The following is a 26,816-nucleotide window of genomic DNA, read 5'->3' as shown; positions in this document are numbered from 1 at the left end:
GCACCAAGGCAGAAATTTGACGAACTGACTTGTTGGAAAGGTGGCATCCTATGACGGTGCCCCATTGAAAGTCACGGAGCTCTTCAGTAAAGCCATTCTACTGCCAATGTTGTCTATGGAGATTACATGGCTGTGTGCTCAATTTTATACACCTGTCAGAAACGGGTGTGGCTGAAATAGCCAAATCCACTAATTGAAGGGGTGTCCACATACTTTTGTATATAGTGAAGCTCAGCCAGTCAGGTCTAGTGAGACTAGCGACCACCAAGTGCAGAATGCAGCAGTGATGGTTCTCAGTATGTGTGTGTGTGTGTGTGTGTGTGTGTGTGTGTGTGTGTGTGTGTGTGTGTGGTGTTTACATTGTAAGTAAGATACTGTTGTCACTGAGGGGGATCTTCTCGTCGTTCTGGTCATAGAACTCCAGGCCGTTCATACCGATGTAGTAGGGGTCACCCCAGGTGGTCAGCAGCTGCAGCTGGAAGATGACTGGTGGGTCAAGGGTTAAGGAAGAGAGACGTGGAGCCATGTACACACTCAGGACTTTGGCAGTCATCAAGTAATTTAGTGACTGTCCAGATCACAGTATCCCAGCAGGCAAAACTGGTTGGAATGACATTTACGAAAAGCAAAACAATAATAATATTTGTCAATTTTATCCACTATAAGGTGATTTATTTATTGTTGGGGTCAATTCTATCCACTGGTCACATTATTTCTGCATGTCCATGTAAGGGGACTATGTAAGGAGACATGTTATGTTAGTAAAGGCATACTGTGTTCTGTGGGACTATTTCTTGTGAGCAGCAGGAGGAAGGATACATCCACAAGGCATGATGGGGGCCTCGTAGTCCATGCTGGCGTGCTCCTGTCTTTTGGAACCAGCTCTGAAAACCACACAAGACACAAACCTTAAGATTATATCTCATATTGTATAGCAGTACTGTAGTTGTAGCCGTGGCTACGGAAACAGAGTTTTCACCCACGCACCACCCGCCCCTCCAGAAACATATTTTTTAAAGGTAAGGATCCGGATCACGTTCTGCCCATGTGTTATTTTATGCACACATTGGTTTTTCTAACGTAGCTCCCCCTCCCTTCATATTTCTGAACAGCTGAAGTAAAAACCCTGAGGAGATTTGAACGAACATATATATTATGAAAGTTACAAATCTTCTCTGTCAGTCTTTTGTGACAGCTATCACGGTTTGCACAAGCAGGACTCAGTCCCTACACTTTGGACCCATTTTGTGTAATCTTTATAGTTGCTACCATATCGTAGTTAGTGAAAAAGGAACACCTGTCTGCCTCCTGCGTAGCCAATGCTGATGAAAAATGAACATTCAATCGCTAATTAGACTGCGTGTCTGTGTCTTGCTATGTTCCACCTCTGGGCAGCCGAACATTCTAGGCAGCCGAGCGTGTATCCGGACAGGGTAAAAAGAGTCTTGACAATGGGCAAGTTCGTTTTGCGTCATCCGGTGCCATAGTTACGCCATATGTTGATATCGTGGCGAGAGTAAATAGCTGCATGTAACTCAGCGGCTAAGAAGAACATGAAATCAATAGACTGCCTGTTAGTGTCGTGCTTATGTCTGCAACACTGACAACAAAGTTTGTACGAACATGTCGATAATGTATTTTGTGTAAAACATGCAAATAGCTGGGTCGAGAGTTTCAAGTTCCTTGGTGTCCACATCACCAACTAACTATCATGGTCCAAACATACCAAGACAGTCGTGAAGAGGGCACGATAAAACCTTTTCCCCCTCAGGAGACTGAAAAGATTTGGCATGGGTCCCCAGATCCTCAAAAGGTTCTAACAGCTGCACCATCGAGAGCATCCTGACCGGTTGCATAACCTCCTGGTATGGCAACTGCTCGGCATCTGACCGTAAGACACTACAGAAGGTAGTGCGAACGGCCCAGTACATCACTGGGGCCAAGCTTGATGCCATCCAGGACCTATATAATAGGCGGTGTCAGAGGAAAGCCCATAAAATTGTCAGAGACTCCAGTCACCCAAGTTATAGACCGTTTTCTCTTTTACCACACGGCAAGCAGTACCGAAGCGCCAAGTCTAGGACCAAAAGGCTCCCCAACAGCTTCCACCCCCAAGCAATAAGACTGCTGAACAATAATAAAATCGCCACCGGGCAATTTACATTGACCCCTCCCGAACAGTTTTGTGTACAATATGAAGTTTGCAGGTTACACTGGTGCAGTAGCGAACTGTCATTCAGGGCAGGCACACCTGTTTTGAGCCCCACCTATTTAGCCACAAAAAAACGAATAATAATGGGATTTATTTTTGTTGTTGTCTGTTTTGCATGTTATTTTGGCAATAATACGTGTCACATATCAGTTTGCAAACAATGTAAAAAAATGTAATCATTGAGTTAATAAAGCTGCATAGAAACATGGTCTTATTTTGCTCTCTTGAGTAAGGCAACTACAAAATAAATGCAGGTGTTTCAGCCTAGCTCAGTGCTTTCTGTGGTGGAGGGGCAGCCAGCGGAACATACAGAGCATAGGGGTTGGTAATGTTCTCTAGTTGCGCTGGGATTGGCTCAGTGTTCTGTCACTCAGGCAACGCGGAGAGCTTGAGAATTCAAGCCCCTTGGGTGCTGCCATAGATTTACATTAGAAGTGCCCATCCAAGAACGCTCAAGGTCATTGGCCACAGATAAAATTACGTCAAAGCACGTTATATCTACAGTAGCTTTGATTGGACTGATCATGTCAACATCATACTTTCAGAATCCTAGCTAACAAGCTAGACAAGCAGTAATCATCATGAATCAAGTTGACAAATCTACTGGCAAATCCTTTTCAACCCTTGTCATATGAAGAGAAATTATAGATAAAACGTATTGGTGCTCATCGGCCATTGGACTTAAACATTACACAACAAGTATGAAATGCAAATTCAACAATGAGTGGTTTGAAAAGAATCAGTGGCTAACTGCAAGCGTTGCAAAGCAATCACTAGCCTGCTATTCAGTGGAGTGGGTGTGTGGTCCATGTCTGGGTTTAAGGGTCTCTTTTCCAAGATTAAAAGCATAAACATTCACATGAAACACCATGGGCCAGAAAAGGTTGAATACATTGGCTAGGCTGTCAATCCAGCATGGCTTCTTCTGTGTTCTAAAGAACTGGAAGCCTTGGAATTGGGAAAGCTCAGACTTCATTGAGTTCAAGACAACTGGGAACTCTGAAAAAAACGACCTTCCAACTGGGAAAATACGTTTTGAACGGGAATTCCAAGTCGGGAACTCGGGCCTCTTTCTAGAGGTCCGACCTGAAGATCACTGACATCATGATTCAACCTTGTTTTTCCCCCCAGAGTTCCCAATTGTCTTGAACGCCCCATAAATCCAGAGAATGCCAGACTTTGATAAAAAAGTTTGATGACAAAATTTGCCGACAAGAAGGACCGCTGCGCCATCATCCTGTTCAAGTGAGCACAGCACAACAAGGTGAGTCCAAAAATGTCTTGTATGCTGCTGCATAAATGATGTAACACGCCAGGGTTGATATGTATACCGTAGCTAGGAAAGTAATACTAAGTGTATGTTGTGTAGCAAGATGTTAGTAGCCCATGTGTCTCACCCTAATAATTTGGTGCCTTTTCATCCTCACAACTTAGCCTACTGTTCTGACTTGGTGGTGCACATGTAGTCTATAGCCTGTTTTTGAGAAATGTCATCATTGAATATTGTAGGAGCTTTCATTGTCTACTTATATGCCTGCCCCCTTTATCTAACCTACGGTTCTGACTTGGTGTACAGGGAGAATACTGTAAGAACGGCCCATGTTCTGAATTCTGTCTCTGTACATTTCAAAAGTGCTGAACAAATAGTTATACTGACTACGCCCGTCTTAGCTCGCTCATTAATGTCGTAATCGAAATTATGAGTCGCCTCTTAACCACTCATTGTTTCCTTTATGCCATAGTTTGTACATCTCATTTGTCAGTAGAAACCACATTTGTTTAAGCAAGTGCGCCATATCATCTGTTTTTTAAAAAGGAAGTAAATGAGGCTGAATGAACTGTTTCGCTGCCAGACAAGGCTCAGCTGATAGCCAGGTGTAGCGGTGGTAAGGATTCACTCCATGGTGCTGAAAAGAAAGCTCTGTTGGGACAGAATTATGTAGGCAGTTTGTGGGCACTGTTTGTCACCGTTATAGCGCAATTAATGTATTGTTTAGTGTTGTGTATTTTTTTTTTGCCCAACCAAGATTTACATGCTAAAATAGCCACTGCACCAGTGACCAGACAAAAACGACAGAGGAGGGGGGAGTGGCAGCAAAGCACTCAGCACAGCAGCTACGTAGGCGGCAGAGTGGGCACTCAGCACAGCAGCTACGAAGGCGGCAGAGTGGGCACTCAGCACAGCAGCTACGTAGGCGGCAGAGTGGGCACTCAGCACAGCAGCTACGAAGGCGGCAGAGTGGGCACTCAGCACAGCAGCTACGTAGGCGGCAGAGTGGGCACTCAGCACAGCAGCTACGAAGGCGGCAGAGTGGGCACTCAGCACAGCAGCTACGAAGGCGGCAGAGTGGGCACTCAGCACAGCAGCTACGAAGGCGGCAGAGTGGGCACTCAGCACAGCAGCTACGAAGGCGGCAGAGTGGGCACTCAGCACAGCAGCTACGAAGGCGGCAGAGTGGGCACTCAGCACAGCAGCTACGTAGGCGGCAGAGTGGGCACTCAGCACAGCAGCTACGAAGGCGGCAGAGTGGGCACTCAGCACAGCAGCTACGAAGGCGGCAGAGTGGGCACTCAGCACAGCAGCTACGTAGGCGGCAGAGTGGGCACTCAGCACAGCAGCTACGTAGGCGGCAGAGTGGGCACTCAGCACAGCAGCTACGAAGGCGGCAGAGTGGGCACTCAGCACAGCAGCTACGAAGGCGGCAGAGTGGGCACTCAGCACAGCAGCTACGAAGGCGGCAGAGTGGGCACTCAGCACAGCAGCTACGAAGGCGGCAGAGTGGGCACTCAGCACAGCAGCTACGAAGGCGGCAGAGTGGGCACTCAGCACAGCAGCTACGAAGGCGGCAGAGTGGGCACTCAGCACAGCAGCTACGAAGGCGGCAGAGTGGGCACTCAGCACAGCAGCTACGAAGGCGGCAGAGTGGGCACTCAGCACAGCAGCTACGAAGGCGGCAGAGTGGGCACTCAGCACAGCAGCTACGAAGGCGGCAGAGTGGGCACTCAGCACAGCAGCTACGAAGGCGGCAGAGTGGGCACTCAGCACAGCAGCTACGAAGGCGGCAGAGTGGGCACTCAGCACAGCAGCTACGTAGGCGGCAGAGTGGGCACTCAGCACAGCAGCTACGTAGGCGGCAGAGTGGGCACTCAGCACAGCAGCTACGTAGGCGGCAGAGTGGGCACTCAGCACAGCAGCTACGAAGGCAGCAGAGTGGGCACTCAGCACAGCAGCTACGTAGGCAGCAGAGTGGGCACTCAGCACAGCAGCTACGTAGGCAGCAGAGTGGGCACTCAGCACAGCAGCTACGTAGGCAGCAGAGTGGGCACTCAGCACAGCAGCTACGTAGGCAGCAGAGTGGGCACTCAGCACAGCAGCTACGTGAGGCAGCAGAGTGGGAACTCAGCACAGCAGCTACGTAGGCAGCAGAGTGGGCACTCAGCACAGCAGCTACGTAGGCAGCAGAGTGGGCACTCAGCACAGCAGCTACGTAGGCAGCAGAGTGGGCACTCAGCACAGCAGCTACGTAGGCAGCAGAGTGGGCACTCAGCACAGCAGCTACGTAGGCAGCAGAGTGGGCACTCAGCACAGCAGCTACGTAGGCAGCAGAGTGGGCACTCAGCACAGCAGCTACGTAGGCAGCAGAGTGGGCACTCAGCACAGCAGCTACGTAGGCAGCAGAGTGGGCACTCAGCACAGCAGCTACGTAGGCAGCAGAGTGGGCACTCAGCACAGCAGCTACGTAGGCAGCAGAGTGGGCACTCAGCACAGCAGCTACGTAGGCAGCAGAGTGGGCACTCAGCTCTGTAAAAAAACATCTGTGTTTTTAGCCTGGGCAAATTGGGATACAGAAACTCTATCTGTAGCCACTCTGTGTGAATTATCATATGAATTCGTCATACTTTTGATGCATGACTAAGTGTTTGGCACAGTGCGGATAATGGACAGAATGCTATTTTACGAGACGCTAAAGGCATCAGCATGCTTCAGTCTGGCCGAACAGAACGAGTGTGCTTGAACACTCCCTTGAAAGACCTTTGCTTCAAAAACTAGTAAAAAAAGCGTCAATAGTACTGTTTGTCCATTTTGAGGCGCCCTAGCCAGTATACACTTCCTCAAAATAGTCTGAATTAATCGAAGATAACTCAAGAAATCTGACAGATATTTTCCAATTAAAATTTTTAAACGAGTCGTCTCTCGTTGAATGACAACAATCATAGTCGAGGGGGCGTAGACTTCGGCTCGCCTCCAGAAAAAATTTTGTGTGCCCGAACAGCCGACAAAACCCTTGCCGGAGTCCAAAACGAACAAAAACGTCACAATGTTGTCATAATATATGCACCAAATCTACCGAACAGCTGGGAAGCATGCGGACCCCTTAAAACAGTCTGATGAAATCACAACAGAGCCATTACTTTAAACACCTTCCTACTGGGATGTGACCTAGAAGTAGCCTGGTCCTAGATCTGTTTGTGCTGTTTAGCCAACTCTTTTGGTCATTGGCAAGACGGAACAAACAGATCTGGGATCAGACTAGCCTACAAGTACTCACTTCAGTGTGTAAGCCGAGTCCTCTGCTGTAGTCTTGCTGTTGACCAGGCCAGTGGTGGGGTTCTGGAGGAAGTCGATGAAGAGGATCTCCTGAGCAAAGTCAAAGTGACAGTTCCCTGGTCCCTTCCTGATGAGGAAGCCCTCTGCTGGAGAGATGAGTGTATTGTCCAGAGACACATGGATCACCTTTACCTGGAGACCACAGGAATAGGGACAATAAATGGGTATCATGGTTAGAATTGTGTTTTTGTGGGGAATAGGGATTCACCCCTTAAACAACATTCTCAGTCAATATTCAGAGCTATTTAAAGATCTATGGCAGTTATTGCATATGCACTCTTATGGGGCATCGCATAGATTTGTACAACTACAACGCACCGCACATTTAATGACAACTCCGAAATACAAAGGCAACCTACAGGGCTCAGATATTTCTATTTCAATTGACACTTCCACCAGAATACTAAAAAGGCAGGAAGTTCTCTATCCCAGTGATTAAACAAGTGACTCTCTCTCACCCCTCTGTAGGAGTCCTCTGGGGTCTTGTTGTAGTTCCAGATGCGGAGGCCAGCCACCGTATGGGCCTTGTCAAAGTTGACTGTCAGGGTGTGGTGCTGGCCACAGAAGAACGGGATCAGCCACATGTGCTGATCTTCAGTGGTGATGTTGTGGCCGTCAATGAGTCTGGACAGAGGAGAGAGAGACAGACACTTCACTGGTTATGTACATGTCATTTTGCAGCATAATGGACATGAAAACCTAGTATTTTTGAGACACTTTGTTATACTTGGGGCACTTCAGACTGTTTTTATCCTTGCAGTAGATGTACGTGTTCACTTTTTTTGTTTTTACAGTGTGTATTTCAGAAGAAAAAAAACTTTTTCAAATACATAATTGTTCCATGCAAGGATATAGCATGATATTTGAAATACATAAAAAAAACGTTTACATTTCGTTTTTTTATGATGGTGCATTGAGCTGCTGCTGCTTCAAACGCCATGTGACATTGTTTACGTTTTTCAGTGGCGGTTTTGTTGTGCACTGTTGTTGCTACAGAGGGGTATACTACAAGCAGAATCAACTTTGATAAGCAACCAGAAAAAAAACATTAATTTTATGACTACTAAAAAAAGCTAAACTTAGATACTTTGGTTTGTGAAACTAACTAGACCATTTCCATTTCAAGCTTATCTTTCTACAAAATAAAAAGTTATACCAGTATATTTAGGCAAGTTGGCTGGCTAACGCCTTGATAGCGGTTTTGTAGTATACCCCTCAGCCCTGAGGACACACAAAGTTTTCATTTCCCCTCATGTTGCATTTGACATGAAAAGGCAATTTACTTTAGTAGCGCATTTACAGAGCAGGCGCGACGCTAACGGAGGTTCCACTGACCCAGATCAATGCAAGAACTTGTCAGAAAACATTTTATCCGTCCATTGACGCGTTGAATTGCAACACTATAGGTTTGCTAGCACTAGCAGCCACCGACAAGCTAAGTTATTTCGTTTACAACGTTAGCCACAATGGCGAACCTCACACTTCATCTTTCACAGCATCGCTTCTATGACATGCCTCTTTACTGCGACGCGTACACTCCATCTCAGAACCTTGATTGGCAGCCGATGTACACAACCATAACCGCCTTGAAACCAAAGCCTACGGCTAAACAAAGCGTCTTTATATTTCAAATCAACAAAGAAACTATTTTAAATTCTTTGGATTTTCGACATAACGACTTAATAAACCTAATATTGACCGATGCACAATGCTGTTGACTGAGTGGGAAAATTGCCATGCATTTCAAATGGCTAAAAAGTTTCCATTTTGTTTTCCAACGTCACTACTGCCCCTTCTGATGACATAATCTGCTCAGACTGCCTCTTGAGCCATCCTGATCCAACTCCTGAGAAATGTGCAGTTTTTCTCGCCCAGCTATCAGAAGGTGGCCGGAGATGGGCCGGTCACGGTGGGCCACGACACGGCCGTTCAGAACTACAACAACGCCAAAGACAAGAACCTGAAGCGACACTTGCTTATCAACAAGAAGCGGAAGGAGGGCTCCAAGAAGGTGCAGCCCAAAGAGAACAGTGTGACTCACCTCAACAACCAGAACCTGGAGAAGCCTCAGTCATGCACCAACCTGTCCACCCTTACCCAGGATCAGTGTCCCCCAGACCTCATCGAGAGCTCCGACAACGCCGCCTCGCCAGTCGAGAAGACCCCCTTGACCAACTCCAACACAGCCCCCGACACGCCCAAGAGGGTGATGGTCAAGGCCTTCCCTGGCGAGCTGCTGCGCTGTCTGGGTGAGTTCCTGTGCCAGCACTGCTACCGGCTCCAGAACCTGTCCCCCAACGACCCAGGGCTGGAGCATCAGAGCGTGGACCGCTTCCTGCTTGATCACGGCTGGGGGAACCAGAGCACCCTCACCCCGGCCAACATGGCGTTTAACTATACCGCAAGGTGGTCTCCTCTGAGGGTACGGAGCACCAGCTGCAGGACGTGGTGATCACCTGCCTCCACCTGACCTGCTCCTACATGGGCAACGAGATCTCCTACCCAGTGAGACCCTTCCTGGTGGAGAGCTGCAGGGACATCTTCTAGGACCACTTCCTGTACATCATCAACCTAATGAGTGCCAACATGCTCCAGATGAACACGGACCAGCACTATTTCTTCCGACCTGAATAACGAGAGCCAGAAGAAGGAGGAGAGGAGCCGCTTGCTCATCGGTCTGGACTGGTGAGGGGCCCCGGGAGGCGGGGCCAGAAGAGGGTACGGGCCTACTCCAGTCTGGCATTTCAAAATGGAGGGAGGAGGACTGGTTGAGGGAGTAGGAAAGGGTAGAGGTGAAGTTTCGATGGGATTCATAGATTATGAGAGTTAATATGAGGGCCTACCAGCCACCCATGACTGTTTTACTGACTGTCTACGGTGTGCCTGCCTATCACGGAAGGATATCACGTCCTATCATGGACGACCACTGCTATATATCGAAACAAAGCTATAATAAACATTGACATGATAGACACATAAAAGTTAGTCAGTTGAATAAAATCCCTTGCAACGCTGTTGTCGTTGACAAGTTAACTAGATCACTTTGTCGTTTCATGTCTTAAAATACATCCTCAGAGGGTACGCAGTTAGATCCATCTACATTGTCAGCGTTGTGAGGTCACACACACACACACACACACACACACACACACAGTACTGACTTGTCGAGGGTGCGTGTGTCCTGGCCGTACTCAGGCAGGTCGTTGAGGTCTCGTGGCGAGGCGTCCAACATGGTCAGGTCCAGAGGCAGGCTGTCCCCCTCCTTCCCCACCACCTCTAACCCCGTCAGGCCCACGTAGTGGGAGTCCCCCCATGTCATACTCAACTCTATCCTAAGGCCTGGAAAGAGGGACAGGGGGAGAGAGAGAGCTTGGAGGGTCAGTGTGGAACAAGCTGAGCTAGCTATATTTTACAGACATAAAAAGCCAGTCCTGTATGTAAAATGTGTGAATTGACTAATTTAGACTAATTTAGAAGGGAGTACTCACACTTTCCATTGTACATTCCTGGGATCTGCTCCAGGGTCTCAGACTGACCAACAGTAGGGTTCAGATGGAGGTTTAACTGAAAAATGGCAGTGAATAGAAATCAGAAATGTTAGTGTTGGGCTGGAACAAAACCTGCATGTCCTGTATGAATCAAGGCATTCCACGTTTACACTGTATAGTCCAAGTCAGTCGGTCAGACTCACCGTGAGGTCGTCCTCGGGTCTGAAGCCAGCCTGGGTGAAAGGTCTCTCCTCCCCCTCTCCGTCGGCCGTGCGGGGCCTCTGCAGCTCCTCCTCGTATCCAACCAGCCCCTCGGAGCCCTGTGCCTCCCCGCAGAACGTCTCGTCGTAGCGCGACATGGCCTCCAGTATCTCATCGTCCGTGGTGAACAAGATGGTGTCCCCGAACTGGTCCAGACCTAAGATGAGAGCAGTGGAGGTTAGGGATAGGCATGAATAATCCCTAGTGGAGGTAGAATTCAGTATGTTAGAGGCAAACAAATGACACTAAACCTATTTTGTCACCAAACAAATGCTCTAGTTCTATAATCTAACGTAATAGTTCTAATGTTCTTGTCATTCCCAGATTGCATTTTGGTGATTTAAATAAATTGTGTGGTCATCCACACAAGTCAAGCCAGTCCTCCATGAAAGCAATTCAGTTCACCTGGAATGGTCTAATACAGACCTTTTTTGAAGGGAATAAACTACACACAGAGGGGCCATTTCCTGGACACAGATTAAGACTAATGGAAGGACAAACTTAATTGCTTTCATGGAGGACTGGCTTGAATTGTGTGGATCACAACACCACTTATTTTCATCATGAGCAAAAGCTATTGGTTTTCTACCCAAAGTTGCAAAGACAATGTTGTGATCCATTTAATAAATACAAGAGACCAGCAACGTGGATAAAAGGGTGTGGCAGTGGAAGAAACAGCGGCATCTAGTGGGCAAAACCTGGTACTTTAGCACACATTTATGGGGGAAATGCAAGCGACTTCAACATATAATTTCTCTAAACGGGAAAAAAATATCACCAAATTCACTGAGAATACATTACACAGTATGAATAAACAATACTCCAAGCCACAATACTACTTGTCAAACATAGAGAACTGATGCTGTATATTGGATGTTGGGGTGGGCTTGGCGTGGGGTTAGGGGGGGTCAGTGGGTGGCTTAATCATAGTTAAGAGGTTTGGTCCAAATCGGACGTTGGGTACTATATTTATTGAATATTATATGAATCCTATAAATTGAAATGGCCAATTTGGGTGTGATCAATTAGTTGAATTTCTCTGAGTTCAAATGTAATGTTGCAAGAGTGCTTATCTTATCCGTTTCTAACTAAAGAAACCATTTCAGAACAATCTGAGATGGTGGGTGTCATGGCTTGCTGAAATGAAATAGAACTACCCATTTGGGTGTCATAGGAGAGAGCCTGTCCCTCACTAATGCTCCCCTACCTCCAGACAGAGTCCCTGATGCCTTGGCGATCTCTCCCCTGAAGATGCACCTCCCGTCCAGCAGCATTTCAGCTTCCTTCACCCCCCTGAACGAGTGGATCCTGGACTTGTTGTAGTTCCACACTCTTATCATGGCCACCTGACACGGCCCGGCGAACTCCAAGTAGATCACGTGACTCCTACCCTGGGTGAAAGGTGCCAACCACAGGTGCATGTCGTCCTGTGTGAGGTTGACGCCATCGATCAGGTTGGTGACCACACGCGGGTCCTTTCCGTAGGCAGGCAGCACGTTAATATCAGGCGGGTCAGCGCGGATGCGGGTGGGAAGGAGGGGCTGACCGCTGGAGCTGAAGACTTCGAGACCGTTGAGGCCCACATAGTGGCGGTCGCCCCACGTGGACAGGATGTTAATGACCAGACGTTGACCACGTGGGAGGACCGGAATCTCAAACTCCTCCTCGCGCTCTGGCTCGGCGGAAAGGTCATCCTCTGGGTCATTGCAGAGGCCCCCTTGAGGGGCGGGGGAGGAGAGGTGGGAGGAGTGGGGGACGGGGTTGCAGGGGGAGGCTCCTGGGCCGGGGGAGGGGATTATGGCAATAGTGGCGGCTCTGGAGGAACGCTGGAGGAACTCGTCAAATATGTCGCCCTCGAAGCTCATGTTGGAGATGCGACCACGCTGGCACTGGTTGAACTTGGTGAGGGAGTCCCAGGACTCCATGAGGGTGTCGTCATGGTCCTGCTGGCTGCGGAGATGGGCCCGGGGGGTACGCTGCTGCCTCCGGTTGCTGCTGCCCGATACTGAACCTGGCTCCTCTGTGGAATCAACACATACACTCTCATGTTACCTCAAAGACAGTGCAGAGTACATAATACAAGTGTAGTTAAGAGCAATAGGGAAGAAAGCAAGGTAATTTTGGGGCCGTTTTATACATTGTAGTACTACTCTATATAATTTTGGGCCTGGTTTATACATTGTAGTACTATATATAATTTTGAAAGTAGGATTTATACTACTAAAGTTATGGCTCGCAATAATCATTATTATTTGTATTTTTTTTAAAAGTCATGGTAGATGTCATTTTCACACTGAATAGCCCAGCTCCAACAGCTGGTGTGATGCTGGTCAAAGAGTCTTTGACCCACTTCAGGGTGATATGTCCACAATATATATTGTCAGAGCCAGCTGGCATGTGCCTTGTGTGTTTCCAGATCGGGGGGGATGACCCATAACTCAAGGGTCTGGCTGGGAGTAGGTTGTCAGGGAGATAGAGAGAGATTATTATAGGATGTAGATTTCATGTGATGAAGCAATCTGTCTGCTCTATAATCTTATTTAGGGACAAACAAAGATATGTCTGGTATGCCGTTGACAAGAACATTGGGAAACTAATGTCAGATCCCGAGGGGGGGTCATTATTGAGTTGCAAGACTAAGGCAAGTAGACAAACAGTCTCCCACTAGAGATCATTCTGTCTCCGACCTTAAGACGGTTACATGAAATCAAATGAACGTATGCAGAGTAGATAAAAGAGCTGCAAAAGTATGGAAAGGTATGGAATGGCTCACAACAGGTATGAGCACATAGCATACACACTGGGTTAGCTACCTGTGGACAGTCCAATGGCTCCATGCTGGTGCTCCACTGCTGGTTTGCTGCTGGTACTAGTAGTGTTATTGTGCCTGGCTGAGCTCCTACGTCCACTAACAGGCTGGTTCTGGCGCTGCTGGTCACTCAGCTCCTCCAGCAGGTCACCTCCCAGGTCCAGAGAGTCTGCACTCCCCTGGCCCCCGTTCACAGTCCTCTCCACCCCCCGACACACCCTCCCCGGGTTACAGCCCAGCTCCGGGAGCACCGAGGTGGGGGAGGATTGGGGGAGGGGAGGTTTGGACTCCACAGACTGCTGGGGAACTAGCCAGAGGGGCCTCTCCCTCCCAGCCTCGCAGCCCTCGGGGGCGCTCCGGGCCAGGGGCTGTAGCCACTGGGGAGTCCTGGAGGAGGAAGGCTGGGTGGTGACTGTGCGCTCTGTGGGTTGACCCGACTGCTCCAGCTGCTGTTTCAGAGGGGGGTGGGGGAGGTCCGGTTCCGGTGGGTCCATGTCAAAGGAGTCCTTCTGTAGGGGACGGTGTGTAGACATGGGGGTGGCGGGGTTGTACGTTTTATCCTGTAAGTCTATTCTGACCGGCGCTAGTCCCTCAGCGAGAGAGAGTCCGTGGTTGGGGTCACGATGGTGCCCTCCGTTGTTCCCCTCCACGCTCTTGTCATAATGGCGCTGTGGGCTGGCGCCACAGAGACCGTGTCCAGACGCCATGGGGCTGGGAGAGAAAGATTCTGGAACTTGGAGTGCCTGGAGGGCAATGCTGGTGCTGTAGTCGAAAACCTGGTTGCCACAGCCCTTGTCCAGCTCGCCTTCGAACACCAGCGTGCTGTTGAGGTAAAGATTCACATGCCGGGCGCCAATGTCCAGGTCCTGAAAAAGAACAGTACGGCTATTTCAGGCTCTAAGCAGGGCAATATTTAGTTAATGCATTGATATCATGTAAGAAAATAAACATTAAAACAAACTCCAAGTCAAATACATTTAAAAAAAAATTAAATGCAGAGGTGAAGAGGGAAATGTCAAAGAGACGGAATATTCAAGTTACCATGACATCGCTAGATCAACATTGAAACTGAAAGTGATACCGTACTTTTAACCAAGGAGCTTCCTAGTTGTAGGCTCCAATGTTCATACATACCTGGGGGAAACCAAGCTAACCGTGCAGACATAGTCAACTGTAAAGCTAACACACAGACAGACATAGTGGATGGCTAAAACCAGACTCAAATCTCCTCAGTCCCTGTTCATTAAAATCACTGCATCTCCACCCACCGGATCAAACTGTATCACACTGATCCTTACCTCGCAGCTTAAAACCCACTGCCAGTACCCTAACAACGGACTCAATGAACAGAGACACTGTTAATATCAACATCCATAGTTCCAGACAGAGCCCTGGTTGCCTGGGCTTCGTGCCCCGTCAGTCCCGTTCGTGACAGCAGCAGGGCGGGAGGCAGAAGCAGTAACCCGGGCTAATCCTCCAGGGTTAATCTCTCACTGTTCCACATTTAGACTGACTGGCAGCTCACACAGCCACTGGTTAAACACAACTACCCTCCCTCCTAAACCCTGCTGCCAATATGGTGGTCACCCTCTAGAATGACTGGGGCTGGCTGAAGCAAGCTGGATTTATGAGCAACTGTTAACAAATGATGGAGTGTATTTTGGTAACCCCTGAACTAGGACTGGCGTGATGAACCAATCAGAGGCTGCATATGTAAGGGTTGCACACACAGCACGTGGTAACAACTTATGTACCATTTCTATCAGATTCCATTTGAATCTTCACCTAACGCAACCCTTTTCACTAGAACTGGCAACCTACCGGCAACCTCTATCGCAAAGGCTCAGGCCAAAAGTAGTGCACGACATAAGGAGAAATAGGGTGCCATTTCATACTCAACCTGTCAGTCTGGTCTCTTACATTGATGCTCTTGTTGTAGTTCCAGATCTTGATCCGGGATATCTGAAAGTCCGGAGAGCGCTCCGTGTTCCTGATGATGAAGTAGAGCTGGACCGGAGGATGGAAAGGACAGGTCCACATATGACGCTCCTTCGTGGTCTGGCGGTCAAAACAATACGCAACAACATATAGAGAAAAGAAGTCTGTTTAAGTCAGAAAATAGATGAATACATTCCCTTAAAATGACCAGAGACCCAATATAATCCGGTAACACTTTGAAGGCCCTCTTCCCAAAGTATAATTCGGAGTCCCAAGCCACGATAGTCCGGCGGCCCATTGTGAGCTAGCTATTTCTTTTTTATTTATTTAACCTTGTTTGTAGCTACTGAGACACCGTCCGCGGGGGACGACCGCTCACCTCCCCAAGATTCCCAACCAACGTGGCTCCTCGTACGCGTCTTCTATTCATTTGAATGGGGTGACGGTTGGAGAAATAGCTTGAGCCGCGCTGAGAGTTCGAAAAGCAACGGTCCAATATTCTAGAACATTTCCGTGTGGACATACACATTTTGGACTATGATCAGCGCTTAATGGGTATAAAGCGTATTTATATCACCAATGCAAAATGCTTTGTCATGCACGACATAGGCTAATAACAGCTCATAAGCTGTCTCATGATTCCTTATGAAGCAGTGTTCTAATGCCTTTATAAATGGATTACGAAGAGGGTATCTACTCAAGAAGTGTCACCAAAAATCCCTCTAAAATGATGCATGAATAGTAAATACAATGCACCAAAACCTTTCCAAATAGTTCAATTAGTGTTATTAGAAAGGCTTGGGGGCAGAGCTCAACTCACCTTAGGTTTCCCGTTGACCAGCGCTCCAAGGTTCCCAGGGTAGTCGGCGTTCCGGATGTCCAGGTCGTGTGGCGACACGTACAGCTTCCTGTTCCCTGGGCCGAAGAACTGCATCTCCGTCAGCCCCACCTGGCCCCTGTTCCCCCAGTTACTTAGGATCTCCATGGTGACGTATACGGTGGGCGGTGCCTCGGCCGAGACGCGCCTCTTCTGCCACCATGACAACAGCAGAACTTCATGAGTCGAGTCAAGCCGTCACTTCATACAGTGTATTCTTAGCATCATCAAAATATAATTAGAACGCTGGTAGATCTTCTCTTTGTGTGTGTCTTTCTCTCTCTCTATGTTGAGCCTCACTGTTTGTCTCGCCTAGTTGTTTTATGCTTAGTCATTCCTAGCCCTGGTATTTGATGGAGTGACTCACCGGTGGTTTGCTATTGTCTGTCTTCACTGTCTGAGGGCTGTCAAAGTTTGTGCCTGCCTCCAGTTTCTCCAACGCCTTCAGTAGTCTCTGCTGTTGCCTGGAAGAAAATGATTAGTCCTCAATTGTATTGTGTCTTTCACCACATCAATAGTCTTTGACCTTGCTCTTGTTGATCATCTATGGAAATGTATGCACGGTCACTGACAGTTATTGAAGACTCCCTACAGCTTTGCTGACTAAACCCGCTTCAAGGTCAGAGCGGTTAGGTTACCACGACACGTTTCTGATTGTTAGAGAGCCTCGGTCGGAAGTATACAGTTACTGGTGCTCTTGTGCCGGCCATCCAAGACGTACTGCATTACCACACGTTTTTTGTTACTGTACTGCAGAGTCTGTACATGGCGTTCTCATCCCAGCAAGGGAAAGGACATAGTACACAGGCATGAGGGAGTTAGCGATGCCAGTGTCATTCTGAACTGTTACCAGACAAGACTACGTTTGGCCACATCCCGATATCCATACCTTATAGATGGTTTCTTTCACTGTAGTATGCTAGTGTGGACACTATTGGAACATAGCCATTCAATGTTTTTTCCTTTGTGATAGTCAAAGGATTAGTATAGACCCAGATATGGACCACGAGCCCATTCAATGCGGCCTGCGGGTGGTTTGAGTAAAAACATCAGTCTACATTAAAATGACTCAAACCAAACCGTCACTGCGTAGAAATGATGTTGGACTTACATTTACAAAGTCTCTACCCTCTTTCCAGGTTGCTAAGAATCACCAAAACGAAAGCTGAATAGTCAGGGAGCGTCGAAAATAAAAAAAAATGATGGATAGATGACTATTTTTTGCACATTTTGAGAAAATATAACACATTTCCAGTGTGTCTCCGGACCTCGGTGAAGACCGAATGCGGCCCACGGGACAAAATGAGTTTGACACCCCTGGTATAGACTTAACTTCCCCTTTCCTCTCCATATAGTGATTAAGGATCAACACCTAACGCATCGTGTGCAATGACACTAGCGTGTAACGTTGCAATACACTACCTGGGACCCATGAGGGTAATTCTCTGCATGGCTCTGGACACCCCACTTTCATCTTTGTCGTCATCGTCGTCACGCAGCGAGCCGTTCATCATCTGGTGTCCTCTCACCTGTGGATTTAGAATGGAGGAGCACAACGGAGTTAGACTTAAGATAGGGTGGTAGCCTAACCAGGTTCAACTAAAGGTAGAAAAGATTAGAAAATAAGAGAGATAGGGCTAGGCTAGGATGTAAAACATGAATCATTACAGCAGACAGATTAGAACAACACACCCCTGATTGTGCCTATAGATATAGAATTACATTCTATGGTTGTTATCTATCCTACCGGGGTGCGGCTGAAGGCCCTGGGCTCGGGGCTCTGCAGTGGGCTGTTCTCGATCTGCAGGGCCTGGAGCACCCTGCACGCCGTCTCCTCCGAGTCGCGCTCCTCTTGGGAGGCCTTCCTTGCTGCAGACAGGGGGCGCTCTACGCGACTCCTCGGCCCTGAGAGAGAGAGGGTGGGGGAAGAGAGAGAGAAAGGAAGAGAGTCATATTCTTGAGGCCTCTGAGGTTTATGAATGACACGCATACAGGGAAGAACAGAACATACGTTGAGGATCTCTGCCATCCCTGCACTCCTTTGAAGAGGGCCTGTCCAGAGTTTTGCTCTTCACCAGTAGAGGCTTGGTGGGGACGTAGGCTTCCATGTTGTCTTTCCTCTTGGCCGACAGCGAACGCTCGATCTTACGGCCTGTAACATAATGGAAGAAACGGTCTACGAAAGGTAAAGGAATAGAGACAACATGAAGCAAATTCCGGGCTGCATCTCAATAAAATCTCTTAACTTCTTTGGGATCTGGGGGCAGTATTGAGTAGCTTGGATGGATAAGGTGACCAGAGTAAACTGCCTGCTACTCAGGCCCAGAAACTAGGATATGCATATTATAGTAGATTTGGATAGAAAACACTATGAAGTTTCTAAAACTGTTTGATTGATGTCTGTGAGTATAACAGAACTCATATGGCAGGCAAAAACCTGAGAAAAATCCAACCAGGAAGTGGGAAATCTGAGTTTTGTAGTTTTTCAAGTGATTGCCTATCCAATATACAGTGTCTGTGGGGTCATATTGCACTTCATAAGGCTTCCACTAGATGTCAACAGTCTTTAGAACGTTGTTTCAGGCTTCTACTGTGAATGGGGAGAGAATAAGAGCTATTTGAACCAGGTGTCTGGAAAAATGGCATGAGCTCAGTCATGCGCGCGGCCGTGAGAGCGAGCCGAGTTCCTTTTCATTTCTGATGACAAAGGAATTGTCCGGTTGGAATATTATTGAAGATTTATGATAAAAACATCCTAAAGATTGATTCTATACATCGTTTGACATGTTTCTACAAACTGTAATGCAACTTTTTTTACTTTTCGTCTGGACTTCTGCATTTGGAATAGTGAACTGAATGCGCAAACAAAAAGGAGGTATTTGGACATAAATATGGACTTTATCGAAACAAAACAAACATTTATTGTGGAACTGGGATTCCTGGGAGTGCATTCCGATGAAGATCATCAAAGGTAAGTGAATATTTATAATGCTATTTCTGACTTTTGTTGACTCCACAACATGGCGGGTATCTGTACGGCTTGTTGTGGTGTCTGAGCGCTGTACTCAGATTATTGCATGGTGTGCTTTTGCCGTAACGCTTTTTTGAAATCTGACACAGTGGCTGCATTAAGGAGAAGTGTATCTTTAATTCTATGTAAAACACTTGTATCTTATATCAATGTTTATGATGAGTATTTCTATAAATTGATGTGGCTCCCTGCAAAATCACTGGATGTTTTAGAGGCAAACATTACTGAACATAACGCGCCAATGTAAACTGAGATTTTTGGATATAAATATGAACTTTATCGAACAAAACATACATGTATTGTGTAACATGAAGTCCTACGAGTACCATCTGATGAAGATCATCAAAGGTTAGTGATTCATTTTATCTCTATTTCTGCTTTTTGTGACTCCTCTCTTTGGCTGGAAAATGGCTGTATGTTTTTTTTGTGACTAGGCACTGACCTAACATAATCATATGGTATGCTTTCGCCGTAAAGCCTTTTTGAAATCAGACACTGTGGCTGGATTAACAAGAAGTTAAGCTTTAAAATGGTGTATAATACTTGTATTTTTGAGGAATTTGAATTATGAGATTTTTGTTGTTTTGAATTTGGCGCCCTGCAATTTCACTGGCTGTTGTTGAGGTGGGACGCTAGCGTCCCACATATCCCAGAGAGGTTTTAACAGGCGTCTTCTACATGTCTCCTTCCCTTCAACTGCAATGACATCAAACATCTGGATGGGTAAATTCTAAGTAGGCATCCAACATATTGCTTTCACCTATCCTATCATTTAAGATCAGTGCAAATGAAGGGGGGACAAGGAAAGGAAGCCACTATAGTTGAATGTTAAGATGCATCCCTGGCTGAATAACATGAATATATTGTAATCCATATTGCTGGGAGTACCTTTAGGAGAGGGCCCAAAGTCCAACACCATGAGCTCTGCAGGGTCGCGAAGGCAGCCTTTGGGCCCAGTTACACGCGGATGACTCATGTCAGTAGATGTTTTGTTGGAGGAGGAGGGAGGCAGGCCTAGCTCCTCCAGGCTCTCCGTGCTCTCCTCCCTCTCGATCTGCTCCTCCACCCACTCCTCATCCGACTCTTCCCCCGCCGACCCCCTGCTGCTCCTCAGCACGCTCACCTCCAGGCTCCGTCGAAGCACCTGACCAGAAAAAAACACCAAGGGTATGTTCAATTGAGTTGAAATGGAAATGAAACTGGTCTTCTTATCAGACAACCACGGGCTTTTCCTCCTCAGTTTCAAAATATGTTTTCATCCCGTTTTGTGACCAAAATGAAAACGCCTCAGCTCTCACCCTCACGCCACTGCACCATATGTAACACAAACAAGGTTAACACTGAGCTATAACGCAGGTTGAAGAAACAGGGCCGTTATACATTTTATGTGCCTTGATTTATATTGCTCTGAAGGGAATGTCTGCTTGGCGTAAGAGGAAATTAAAAAAAGTTGTAAATTAAGTCAGCACTCTGAATAGAATTCAATGATTTACTGCGACATGTAATCTGGTGAGATGGAAATGGTGAAGATGACTGTATTTCTTACACTTTGGTAGCCTGGATCAGTGTCTTGAATACACTACAGGGGAGAGAGAAGAGGAGAGAAAAAGGAAAGCGAGAAGAGGGAGGGAGAGAGAGAGAGAGAGAGAGAGAGGAGGCCGCGGAGGAGGGAGAGAAAAACAGTTGACCTCACACCTTGACCTCGTCGATGTTGAGTAGGACCCGTTGGTTTTGATGTTCAGGCTCCGCCTGGCTACCTCCTCGGCCATCAGCCCTGGAGCCAAACCAACGTGACACCTTACAGGAGTCTCGCGGGGGGCTACGAGGAGAACGGGGACTCGACCGCTGGAGAGGCACAGGGCGAAGACAGAGCAGAGTGAGATGCAAATCATGCAAACTCAGACTGACTGCTGTATCGAAATATGCTGAAGAACAGTGCACAGCCACGCACGCATGAGCCTGGTGGGAATTATATATAATATATACCATTTAGCAGATGCTTTTATCCAAAGCAACTTACAGTCATGCGGTCATACATTTTACGTATAGGTGGTCCCGGGAATTGAACGTTACAAGCGCTATGCAGCTGAGCTACAAAGGACCGTTGTTTTCTTCCTACTGTACCTCCATCTCTATACTGTCATAGGGTTCAAAGTCTTCAGAGTACCGTCTCTCTGGAGAGATCCGCAAACAGGGTCCTTGTTCTGTTCGAATATTGACCGACTTCTGCAAAGATGAAAATAGAACACTATTCAAAACACATACACTACAACCACAACAGGGTTGTCGGCATCACCCATTGGATGTAGAATGACCAGATACTATAGAAATATAATGACTAGACATTCTCTTTCAAAGGTGTAGACTAACTAGAATGGCGGTACCTGAACCCATTCTCTCCTCTGCACTTCTCCCGGGGCGGTGTGGCTCCTCTTGCTGCTGTTCACCTCCAGATTGTAGGTCTCCTCCTCTGCTAGCTGCAAACCCCTTCTGGAGGCATCTGGTGATGAGTCAGAGAAAGTGAGAACACAGACACTGCACATGGGCAGTCAAGTCCGCCCTCAGAGGAAGAGGAGAACCAGACACAGATGGTTCCATAACAAACAGAGGAAGGGAAAATGGCCGCTGGTTTACAACTGTCACTTATTGTCATTTGTTCAACGGCTATGGGTACAGGATTATACTATGCTAAATGCTAACTGAGGGACGGGGTTGGTGTTCAGGGATGCTACAAACATTAGCTTAGTCATAAATTAGTAACAAACAGGGACAGAATCTACAATAGCCTAACAAGGACGTAGTACTGTAGCAGAGATGGGTTGTAGTCTATACTCAGTTGCTGATGGGACACTGAAATAATATATTTTAGTGCTAAGTTGTTGGCGGATCTATTTTAGTCCTGCATGCTGCGTACCAGCCGTGTGTGTAGCTCTCAGAGCCGGCGGTGGCGAGGTGACAGACTTCTGGCAGGGTCTCTTGGTCTGCTTGCTAGCATTAGCGCCGTTCAGATAGATGGAGAAGCCCTGCTCCAGACGCTCTAGCTCGATCTCCTTGGGCTCTTTAGTTTTCAGTCTCTTTAAGATCCTATGGGTCAAAGGTCAACTCATCCCTCGGAAATACACACATTTTCATATAAAAGTGGTTTATGAATCTACACTTGAAAATGAGATGAAAAAAAAACATGTTTGAAGTCTGTTTTCATGGTTTTTGTATGCATGTGAGAGAGCATTATGTTATATATGCAAGCAGGTCAAACGAGCGAAGCCTACTCCATGGAAACCAAATTGTCCTCATACAGTTTGCATGTAATATCATACATCATTGGTGTCATTCAATCTCTCAGCACGAGGAACCAACCAAAGTCTACCCTATGTGTGTGAGTATAAGCCTATTGACAGTCAGCTACGGTGTCCTCTCAGCGTAACCGGAGCTGCCTCTCCCAAAGGCCTGTGCCCGCCTCACAGTTCACCTGTTTTTGTGCTGAAGGGCGATTAAATATTCATCCAGTATCTCTTCAGCAGCCAAGCCTCCCTGACACCTCTGGTTCTCCTTCACAGATAGGTAGACAACAACAGGAAGCAGTGTCAGACAGAGAAGCCATGCGAACACGTACAGTATCACAATACACTGGGTCACGCTGCAGTGATTATTTTGAGAAGAGGTGCAGAGTCTTGAATCAAGATGAATCATTAACCCTGTTTATTGTCATAGCCTAGGTGACCAGCCTTCAAATTGAGTAAATACGACCCCAGGTTGAGATGACACGTTGAAATCTTGACAAATAGTGTGGGTGTAATATTTGGTTATCGATATGGAAATCCACAAATTCTTATTTCGGTTAAAAGTCCATACAAATGACTTAATACTCATTATTAGCATGGAGTTAATTAATAAGAGATAGGCCCTAAATTCAATTGGTTTATTGTAAGACTCATGCGTTACACAAGAAACACTAAAATACTGCAATACGTTTACTTACCATAGACATAACATTGAAAGACAGAAAGGATGTTCTGGTAGCAAATGTAGTGTGAACTCTATAGTCATGCGCTCAGTCTACTGAAGTTGAAATGTGATGAGAAAAACAAAAACAGATAGTGTCAAATGATAAGATAACGTCAACCATTTTGAATGGGAGTATGTTTAGCATCAGACTGCATCTTTGAAATGAAGATAATGGATAGGCTATGGGGATTGTATTCTGGTTTGAGTATTGACAATAGCAAGACATTCAATATAACCAAGCTAGCAAATTCACAGGCTCATGCAAGTTGTGAAAGGGCGATTCCACGCCAGCGTAGGCCGGAAATATTTTGGGGTCATTTCAGATTGTTCTGTCAGTTCTCGCATTGAAACTTCATTGCGAGGCATGTTTGACATGCTTTTTATATTCGTCTCACTGTAAGACCTTATTATCCATGAACTGTACATGATACAGACAACCTCTTGGTCTCATTATACTCCTTATAGTGTGTTCTCAAATATAAACATTAATAACAATATTACGCTCAAAAGTACCGTTTTGGATTTTGAGAATTTAAATTTGTTTGGAACAACATACCCTACACATTTCCAGAGTGGGCTCTCTGCTCATTCTGAAGTTATGATCAACTTTATGAGCACCATCAACACACTGTATGGGAAAATTGATTAAAAAAGAAGTCTGCTGGTGATTTGCAGAATGTGCAATCCTAAAGGAGGGCTGTGACTGGTTCATTTTTATTTATTTAACTAGGCAAGTCAGTTAAAAACGAATTCTTATTTTCAATGACGGCCTAGGAACAGCGGGTTAACTGCCTTGTTCAGGGGCAGAACGACAGATTTTTACCTTGTCAGCTCGGGGATTCGATCTTGCAACCTTTCGGTTACTAGTCCAACTCTCTAACCACTAGGCTCCCGCTGCCTTAGAAATATAAACTATATGTCATTCACCTATGTATAAAATGGGTCATATCATTAAAATTACCAGCGAGACCACTCTGGAAATTTGACGTTTGAAGAGTAGCCTATATTGTTCTTAACAATATGTCTAAAAATATGAAAAATCTAAAAGGGCACTTTTGAGATACAGTATTACTATTTTTATGTTGAATAAATTAATGTGATTTTCCCCCCTTCAGAATCTAGACATACTCCATATTTGAGAGCATACTCTAAGCAGTATAACACCAATATGTTGTCTATATCATGTATGGTTCACAGATTTGTGATACAAAATGTAAAAAGCATGTCAAACATTCTTCCTTCCAATGAAGTATTGATGTAAGAATTGCCAGAACAATCAGAAATACCCAAAATATTTATGGCCTACGCTGGCATGGAATCACCCGAAAAGGGGATGAAATCACTAGCTCTCTTACATAAGTCTAGTAGCCAACTAGGCTTCAACATCTGCAGGAGCACTGGAGGAAGAGGGGGAAAGGTGAAGGAAGAAAAGAGAACAGCAGAATAGATGCACTATATGACTAGAACCACCAGAATCTGGTCTTGCAGGAGATGTTGATGTGGCGAATCTCCTTTAAACCCAGGAAGCAGCGACCATTCAACAGCTTTCAAGCTTAACAATGTCAAAATAAGTTTGTTACTGACCAAATATGGTGTTTCGATTAGCAACTATCCTAATATACTGCTGTCACGGATGGGATGTACTTCCATAAAAGGTCCAAGTAAAAAATTACATGCAACCGAAATAGAATGCTTCTTCGACAACTTAAATGTATTGATTGAGATGTTGTAGCAATCCGAGATCCTTGGGATGTGAGTGATTGGAGGTGCCGAAAAGTATATATTTTTTTCTCTGTACATTTTTATTTAAACCTTTTCTGGATCTACATACCCGCTGTGGTGGCAACACATGACTATAGTTGGTAATCAAAACTCCATATTTGGTGAGTAATGAATGCATTTTAACATTAATACGCTTGAAAAGCTAGTGAATGGCAAATTGAATAGCTGCTTCCTGGGCTTAAAAGGAGATTCACCATAAAGCCTGATTCTGGTTCATATATGACTGTGTTATAACAGGTACAATACTGACTTTGGCAAGTGACCATGTACGACATCTATTGAAAAGAGGGTTATTCGCACACCTTATGTAATTCCAGATCCATATACGTTTTTTTTTAAAGAAACTCCCACAGACTGGCATCCTTGTATGCACCAAACATCGAATCAATTGAAATCCATAAACCACATTATGGAGTGAGCATAGCCTACAAGATTGCGTGTACCCCACCCTGGCCAATTGGGATCATAACAAAATACCCAAAATACTAAATGTGCTCGAGTTTGTCACAATGTAGGTAATCAAATCATAAAAAATGTGGTAAAGAGGCACAGACATGACATTAAAAGCCTAAAAACGTTTTATTCATCCTTTTAATATTTGTCAGGATATGCATCTCCTTTACAAGGCTCCCTCTGCCCCTGACCAAAATCCCCCACCTCAGAGGTGGGGAGTAGTAGGCACACTGTCTCATGGCAGTGAGACGCAAAGCCATCCCTTTTTGTAGTGGACGTCTATCCACATGACCTCAGCTACTGTGTTCTCCAATTATTTGAATATAAAATAAAACGTAACTCACCACTATATCCATTGTGGGATCACAGACACTGGTTTTCACATAGCCCTAATTCCACATTTTGTGAGGATGCCAATCCACGATGATTTTCTAAATTCAACTCTGTAGCAAGGAAATAGAAATTAACCGAGATTATGACCTTTTTATGAAGACAGTCCGACAACAATGTTGCCGCACCAGAAATATATTATTTTCCCCCGCATAAGCAAAAACTGCACGCCGCTGCTAAAATTCTGGCCCTGGCTACATTCTTGGTCATTGTCACAACGGCAGTTTTTTTGCATTTCACATACATTTTTCAACAACGCACTCCAGATGTTGAAGTTAGCTCACTCGGTGAATTAAGAAACATAGCTAGCTAGATAGTCAGCTTTATTTGTGCAGGCTATGCAGCTAGCAAGTCGCTAGCTGATGTTGCTGGCTGCAGCAATAAACTGTAGCTAAACTAGCCAGCTAAGCTAACGAATGACTAGGCTAAGGTAGTTTACCACTCATTTTTTTTAATCAACTTCCTGTTTTTAGACATGGTACACTTTGGTTAAATGTTTAAAATACTCACAATTCATATATATTTTCACGGGTATTTTTAACGCTGTTTCTCGATGTCAGGTGAAGTTTCCGATTCTCGTGTGTCCAGTGTTGTTGATAACAGTGGATGCTGGTTACCAGGAGAAACATCCACCAATAGCGAAAGCCCCTGTGTTGGACACACCCCCTGAGGAGGAGGACCATGTTGTGTGTACACTGCCTGCATACAGCAAATACACTACAGCTCATCGACAAATACTGTACTTTGCCCAGCAACCCCTACTAACCATAATAGATTATACTCTATTATGGCCATATCAGAGCTACAATTTTTTTGCAATTTTCTCAAACTTCACCAGGGTATCAATAAAAAGTTATATTTCTAAAGAAAAACATTTTGTTTGAAAAGTAGAAACCAGGGCAAGGAGCATCCTGGGACATATTAGAAAATAGCAGATTTGTCAGATCAGATGCCCGAGTCG

The 26,816-nt window shown here is 46.0% G+C and overlaps 1 protein-coding gene and 1 pseudogene across 5 annotated transcripts in view; one reads left to right on the top strand and one right to left on the bottom strand.

The window, feature by feature from the left end:
* katnip (katanin interacting protein) overlaps positions 1-26,807 on the bottom strand; it is a 32,528-nt gene extending 5,721 nt beyond the window's left edge. The window contains exons 1-24 of one of the 5 annotated variants that reach the window (XM_045702531.1): positions 26,366-26,807; positions 25,810-25,908; positions 23,205-23,284; positions 22,695-22,774; positions 22,140-22,309; positions 21,610-21,725; positions 21,350-21,451; positions 20,921-21,070; positions 20,114-20,369; positions 18,206-18,346; positions 17,942-18,099; positions 17,617-17,723; positions 16,562-16,658; positions 16,138-16,347; positions 15,300-15,437; positions 13,384-14,245; positions 11,778-12,590; positions 10,513-10,727; positions 10,310-10,385; positions 9,983-10,160; positions 7,280-7,445; positions 6,763-6,953; positions 820-884; positions 376-486 (exon numbers count right to left, since the gene is read on the bottom strand). In XM_045702531.1, the coding sequence (XP_045558487.1) occupies positions 376-486; positions 820-884; positions 6,763-6,953; positions 7,280-7,445; positions 9,983-10,160; positions 10,310-10,385; positions 10,513-10,727; positions 11,778-12,590; positions 13,384-14,245; positions 15,300-15,437; positions 16,138-16,347; positions 16,562-16,658; positions 17,617-17,723; positions 17,942-18,099; positions 18,206-18,346; positions 20,114-20,369; positions 20,921-21,070; positions 21,350-21,451; positions 21,610-21,725; positions 22,140-22,309; positions 22,695-22,774; positions 23,205-23,213 (4,411 nt within the window). In that variant the 5' untranslated portion in view covers positions 23,214-23,284; positions 25,810-25,908; positions 26,366-26,807. Of the gene's footprint in view, positions 1-359; positions 487-819; positions 885-6,762; positions 6,954-7,279; positions 7,446-9,982; positions 10,161-10,309; positions 10,386-10,512; positions 10,728-11,777; positions 12,591-13,383; positions 14,246-15,299; positions 15,438-16,137; positions 16,348-16,561; positions 16,659-17,616; positions 17,724-17,941; positions 18,100-18,205; positions 18,347-20,113; positions 20,370-20,920; positions 21,071-21,349; positions 21,452-21,609; positions 21,726-22,139; positions 22,775-23,204; positions 23,285-24,585; positions 24,628-25,809; positions 25,909-26,365 lie in introns of all 5 variants that reach the window. The other 4 variants (XR_006760744.1, XM_045702533.1, XM_014158976.2 and 1 more) reach the window with 4 other exon arrangements.
* On the top strand, positions 8,288-9,510 carry LOC106579343 (cyclin-dependent kinase 5 activator 1-like; annotated as a pseudogene).
* Positions 26,808-26,816: the final 9 nt, after the last annotated feature.

Source organism: Salmo salar, chromosome ssa19, assembly GCF_905237065.1.
Source record: "Salmo salar chromosome ssa19, Ssal_v3.1, whole genome shotgun sequence".
NCBI lineage: Eukaryota > Metazoa > Chordata > Actinopteri > Salmoniformes > Salmonidae > Salmo > Salmo salar.
Note: the sequence above shows the minus strand (reverse complement) of the source record. Positions and strands in the feature narration are given on the sequence as shown.